Below are 6,306 nucleotides of genomic sequence, written 5' to 3'. Positions count from 1 at the left end.
CAATTGCTGGTGTAATAACCCCATTATAAGTAAATAAGTTCTTTCTCACACTTGCTTATCGGTAACATACACGATTCTCTGCCACAAACATTCTTCCAAACAGGCAGTGGCACCATCTATGGCTCTCAGTCACCGTTCTGGACTTCACTAAGAGTTTCTCCCTCACGTTATGTACGATTATTTTCTGGCCACAAGGTTGGGGGTGAGTATTAATTGGCTTCAATAACAAGTTTCAACAGGTATTACTTTTCTCAATCTTTATTTTAATCATACATATCAGTCAAATTACCATGTTTTTATTATGTCCTTAATAAATAAGAGTCCTCATTATTTTCTATTTATATTCCACTTTCAAAGTTATCCTTCCTGTCATTTTCTCTTTACCTCAATTCCACATTTTATGTTACAGCAAAAATATGGAAGTAAGAAACACAGACCAATTAGAGGAAACCGTTAATTTCACTTCTGATTTCAAAGCTGAAGTTAAAGCTTTTGATGATTCAAAAGCAGGCGTCAAAGGTTTAGTGGAGTCCGGGATTTCAAAGACTCCACGCATTTTTCATACTGGGAAATTGGACATCGGTGAAAACTCAGCTAGTGACTCCAACTTGAGTGTTCCCATCATAGACCTTCAAGACATACACATCAATCCAGCTCTGCGCGTAGAGGTAATTGGCCAAATTAGAAGTGCTTGTCACGAGTGGGGATTTTTTCAGGTGATAAATCATGGAATTCCCGTCATTGTCTTGGATGAAATGATTGATGGAATCCGTAGGTTTCACGAACAAGATGCTGATGTCAGAAAAGAGTTTTACACTCGTGATATAAAGAAAAAAGTTGTATATTACTCCAATGGAACCTTGTTTAGCGGCCAAGCTGCAAATTGGAGAGATACATTCGGTTTTGCTGTTGCTCCTGATCCTTTCAAACCAGAAGATATACCATCAATCTGCAGGTAATGTACTAACCATTAATTTAGATTGATAATCATAAGAAATAAGATTTCATTGTATGGCATGTAATCATGTTCATTTGAACTATTTTAACCGTTGATGAACTGATTCATACTTGCAGAGATATTGTGATTGAATATTCTAAGAAAATAAGAGATTTGGGTTTCAAGATCTTTGAGTTACTGTCAGAGGCACTAGGACTTAATCCTTCTTATCTCAAAGAGTTGGATTGTGCTGAAGGACTATTTATTTTAGGTCATTACTATCCACCATGTCCTGAACCTGAACTAACTATGGGCGGTTCCAAGCATACTGATAGTGACTTCTTCACATTACTTCTACAAGACCAACTTGGCGGTCTTCAAGTTCTTCACGAGAATAAATGGGTCAATGTTTCTCCGATACATGGAGCTCTTGTTGTAAACATTGGAGATCTTTTACAGGTAAGTTTTTAAAGTTATAGTTCTCTCTTTTCATTAGTCGAAGTTTGGTATGAATTTTATAGATTATATGTTTTGAAAATTGATGTTGATAATTGGTTCTACGTCGCAACAATTTTATCAATTTCTTTTATACTGTTGCAGCTTATCACAAATGACAGGTTTGTTAGTGTTTTTCACCGAGTCTTATCACAGAACATAGGCTCAAGAGTTTCTGTTGCAAGCTTCTTTGTGAATTCTTCTGAACCAATTCAAGGAGTATCAAAGATTTATGGTCCTATTAAGGAATTGCTTTCAGAAGAAAACCCACCTATCTACAAAGACACCACTCTAAAAGATTTCTTGGCACATTTTTATGCAAAAGGCCTTGATGGAACTTCTTACTTAGAGCCTTTTAAGTTGTGAATTCAACAGGTGAAAATGATTTTACTACTGGCCATGATTTATCTAAATAACAAGTCACATTTTCTGTTTGTGCTTTTATATGTATCCAGTTTTATAGACTGAAACAAATAAATTATATAGGCTTGTTAACATTTTCTAGAATAATTGGATTGAACTATGGAATTATAACCAAGAACTTCTAAATTAGAGGAAGTATGATTGATTGTTCCAATGTTCAGTGACTTGTTTAAGTTCATAGAAAAGCTTCAATAGTTTTCAAATTTAGTAAGAAAATGCTTATTGATTAACTAATTTCCATGTTGAGTAATTAATCATCTAATCATTAATTAGCCTTTCAATAAATTATTCTGTTCAATTTAAATGATGAACAGTAAAAACATCAACAACAAATAGTATCATCAATCAACACATATACTCATGGTCAGCAATTGAAAGTGGAGGTGGGTATCAATGGCTTCTGTTGTTAGAAGGCGTTGGAATTGGTGGATATTGGCTTCCTTTGAACCTGATTTGGGTATTCTGGTAAGGTGAGCTTGTTTGCCCTCTTTTTAAAATCTCATTGTCAGCTTATCTTAGTAAAACATAATGGGAACTTTTTAAGTCACCCCTATATAAATACTTCTGAAAATTCTAAAATATTATTCGGAAGTGCATATCCAAGCGTTTGTTATGATGGCATGCGAGAGAAGTGAGAAATATGTTTCAAAAGTTCGGACGTTAAACATGATGACACAATATCGAGAAAAATGTGTGTCCGTTTAAATTGTGGCGTTTTAGTGTCATTTGCGGTATTCATAATCATGCATTGGATACCAAGCTACAAGGGCAACCAATTGTGTGTCAGCTTAAGGCAGAAGAGAAGGAATCTATTTCAGAATTATCGATAATCAAAGTTGGGCTGAGAAACATACTTGTCGATTTGAAACGAAAAAAACCACAAAGTATTTCAAATATCAGACAGATATACAATGAACATTATCAATTGAACATCGAGTAAAGAGGTCTGGGGTCTGAAATGCAACAACTTTGAGACTTTTGGAAGATAACCAATACGTTTCAAGGTACAGAACTTGTGAAGACAATGTTACTATTCGTGACATATTTTGGACTCATCCAGAAAGTCTCAAGTTGTTCAACACATTTTCGACCATCCTTATAAATGATTTGACATACAAGACCAACAAATATAGGCTTCCGCTTCTATAAATTGTTGGTGTCACCTCTATGGACAAGGCATTTTCGGTAGGATTCAGTTTTCTGGAATCTGAGAAAGAAGATCATGTTACATGGGCATTGGGAATATGCAAGACTTTTCTGATTGATCCACAAAATATGCCTAGTGTCATTGTTACTGACGAGATAATGCCCTTATGCATGCGGTTGGTACTGTGTTTCCAACATCAACCGCATTACTTTGTTGGTATCATATAACAAAAAATGTGAGATCTAGGCTTAAACCTGCAGTTGGCACCAAGAAAAAAATGATGAAGATGAAAAAATGATCAAATCCGATGTTGTGGTCGAGAAGATAATGGATGCATGGACAAATATTTTAAATTCATGTACATAAGAGTTGTATACGAAGAATGTGGTACACTTCAGGACCCAGTGTAACACCCATATTTATTATTTCGTATTTTATTTTATTATTTATGAATTATATGGATTAAGTGTGTTTATATGTGCTTATGTGGCTTTATGTTATTAATTGAGTTTTACTTGTATATGACATAAGTTGGTGATTAGGCTAGTTATTGGGCCTATGATAGGACTAGCATTAGAGATGTGTTAATTAGGGCCCATTAGCAATTAGAAGATAGTAAGGGTTTAACAAAACAAGGGTTTTAGAGGAAAATAGAATAAGAAGCTCATTTGGGATTTTTTTGGTGAAAGAAGAGAAGAGAGAAGAGAAAAAGAGATTGAAGATTAGAGTTGGCTTCAATCCAAATCCCAAGGTAAGGGTGGGATTATTTCACGCTAAAGGGATGTATGATGATGTTTAGTGTGGGGTTTTGATTGTGTGTTGTATCCATGGAATGGTGTGTAGAATTTTAGGGTTTATGATGAAAATGCACGAATCTTTAATTTGGAAATGTGTTTTAATTGATGTTTGATGATAGATGATGATAGATTTTGTGATTATATGTGTTTAATTGCCATTTAGAATGATTTTTGGGTGATGGATAAGTGATTACGCAGTTCACTAAGTGGACCTTGCTGTGCAAAACTTGTTCAAACTTGGACATGATGTCTCTTTTGAACCGTAACTTGTTTTTAAGTGTCGTTCGAACTTCCGTGAAGCCTTAATTGATGTCTTTCTAATAAATATGATTTGAAAACCTTTGGGAACCTTTTTGAAGATTTCTTTAAATGAACTTGTTTGATGTTGTAATTGTTGTTGTGAAGTGGTGTGTTGTTGTATGATGTTACAACATAGCGACGTGGTTGTGAAGTGATGAATTACTATAAAAGTAATGATGTTTAATTGATGTTGGTGATTTGTTGTATATGTTATGTTTGTGTGGATGTTTCATTCATCGAGTCACACCCATTGCATAAAAGAGACGTGGCCTTAATGGCAAAAGCGACGAGGCATTGATGGCAAATAGCGACATGTGCTCAATGGCAAATTTTGAGACGTGGGAGTTTTACTTCAAATGGTACCACATGCATTTGCATAAGTCGAGTCACTTGTGAATTGTATTTGAGTCTTATTTGATTATGTTGTTGTGACTTGATGAAGATATGTTTGTTGTGATGCGATGACTTGATGATGAGATGTTTGTCGTGATGTGTTGGAATCTTACTTGTGAATTGCAAATATTGTCATGGTTAATTGTTGACATTGTTTCCGTTTCATACGTTGATTATGTGATGTGAATTGTTGTATTGTGTGTTGTGATGAGAAGTGGTGACCAATGTATGATCTTTTCTCTTGCTTTAAATATTATCATACGTTTCTTTATAATGAATGATATCTCATCCCTTCTGTTTGAATGTTACCCTCTATTGTTAACATGCAGGTAACAACATGGAGTATCCGTTTACCTTTTAGCTCGTGTCGGTGTGTCTATGCTCTGATACGTAGCACTCGGGGGACGTCTAGCTTGTTTGACTATGTCATGTTGTCTCGTCATTTTTGTCATTACATTTGGATATTGTTATCTCTCATTGGATTATGTTGTTATGTCCTACAGAGATATGTTGAATTTTTAGTTGCCCATATTTGGCATGTATGACTTGAATATTGTTGTTGATGCTGTTCTGTTGCGATATTATGACTATTTAAGTATTGATGTTTAATGGATGTGAGTTTCCTCCGTATTACTTTCTATGTATATATATATATATATATATATATATATATATATATATATATATATGTGAGCTTGTGTATGATTTGTTTTACGATGTAATTGTGACACCTCAAATGTGATGTATGATTTGAGACATTTACACTCTGATTTTCCTAAATGTTTGTGGGGTCGATTTGAGGTGTTACATCCTGTGTGTTGAATATTTAAATTTTTTGAATATGTTGAATCTACTATCATGTGCTTGTCTTATTTATAAAAAGATGAAGTTGAATTCTCCCATACGCATGGACGAAGTCTACATTCATTGGAAAAGACTCTGATTTGATGATTACGAACCAGCAATGGAGGGTACATCCAATGTGACCATCACAACTGAGTTGAAAGTAATCATGGATAGATTTTCTAAAGCGGGTGACACCATGAAATTGTACATAAAAGAATAGTTGAGAAAAATCACTTTTTCGGAAACAACCGATTTGAAACCTCCTTCGCAACCGGTAAAAACCAAAGGTGCGCCTAAAAAGGTGCAAAGTACCCAAGATGACATGTCAACTAAGCAGACTCCTTCTTACCATGAAGTTGTTGATTCTTTATTCCCGGATTCACCTACACCAAAATCCAAAAGTAGTGCTAACAAGGAAGCTCGCATTTCCAAACCACCTCATACACCTCCTATTAAAAGCCAACCAAATACACCTCCGATTAAAAAACCACCGATGATTCACATTGATGAGATGCCTCTATTTATGCATAAACACATTGAAAATATGGTTGATGTGGGGACTGATGGTAACTGCGGGTATCACGCGGTTGTGGGGTTTACTCAAAAAGGGAGAGGAGAATCACACTCTTGTTCTCAGAACACTTATTTCGGAGTTAACGGTGCCTAGGAAACTTTACACTAGTTTCAAAGTGGATGTCCTTCCTTGAGATGTGACATCTTATAGCAAGTGTGTATGACAGGGTCGATCTGACGAGATTTGGATTTTCAGAGATATTTTTCTCACTTCATAGTCGCCCACTTATAGACTTGTCCGACCACAACATTTGTATCGGGTATCTAAGATTGCGCCACTTTGTACAAGTTTATTTGAAACCGGAGTTTCCAATTCCGGCTACAGCATGTTAGTGGACGACACATCATACAAAAGAGACGGAAACTTGGCCGAATCACTCTCTTGAAAGGATGGG

The 6,306-nt window shown here is 35.4% G+C and overlaps 1 protein-coding gene across 4 annotated transcripts; it reads left to right on the top strand.

Moving 5' to 3' along the window:
- Window positions 1-5,094, top strand: LOC131651667 (1-aminocyclopropane-1-carboxylate oxidase homolog 12-like). 4 transcript variants are annotated; one of them, XR_009298474.1, is made up of 6 exons: window positions 1-239; window positions 410-955; window positions 1,075-1,396; window positions 1,538-1,807; window positions 2,170-2,325; window positions 4,822-5,094. XR_009298474.1 is itself a non-coding variant. In XM_058921335.1 (5 exons), exons 2-4 carry the CDS (start codon window positions 417-419, stop codon window positions 1,796-1,798), a joined length of 1,122 nt encoding a protein of 373 aa, XP_058777318.1. In that variant the 5' UTR covers window positions 1-239; window positions 410-416; the 3' UTR covers window positions 1,799-1,807; window positions 4,822-5,092. The 4 variants fall into 4 exon arrangements, 3 of the variants coding, with proteins under 3 accessions (XP_058777318.1, XP_058777317.1, XP_058777316.1); XM_058921335.1 differs by lacking the exon at window positions 2,170-2,325 and having other exon boundaries at window positions 4,822-5,092; XM_058921334.1 differs by lacking the exon at window positions 4,822-5,094 and having other exon boundaries at window positions 2,170-4,725.
- Window positions 5,095-6,306: the final 1,212 nt, after the last annotated feature.

This window comes from Vicia villosa, linkage group LG2, assembly GCF_029867415.1.
Source record: "Vicia villosa cultivar HV-30 ecotype Madison, WI linkage group LG2, Vvil1.0, whole genome shotgun sequence".
Lineage (NCBI taxonomy): Eukaryota > Viridiplantae > Streptophyta > Magnoliopsida > Fabales > Fabaceae > Vicia > Vicia villosa.
Note: the sequence above shows the minus strand (reverse complement) of the source record. Positions and strands in the feature narration are given on the sequence as shown.

What these genes read in the sequence shown, in the direction of transcription:
- LOC131651667 (XM_058921335.1), top strand. Translation starts at nt 417, where the DNA reads ATGGAAGTAAGAAACACAGACCAATTAGAGGAAACCGTTAATTTCACT. An exon ending in GATATACCATCAATCTGCAG is followed by an intron (nt 956 to 1,074) that starts GTAATGTACTAA and finishes TCATACTTGCAG; the next exon opens with AGATATTGTGATTGAATATT. An exon ending in ACATTGGAGATCTTTTACAG is followed by an intron (nt 1,397 to 1,537) that starts GTAAGTTTTTAA and finishes ATACTGTTGCAG; the next exon opens with CTTATCACAAATGACAGGTT.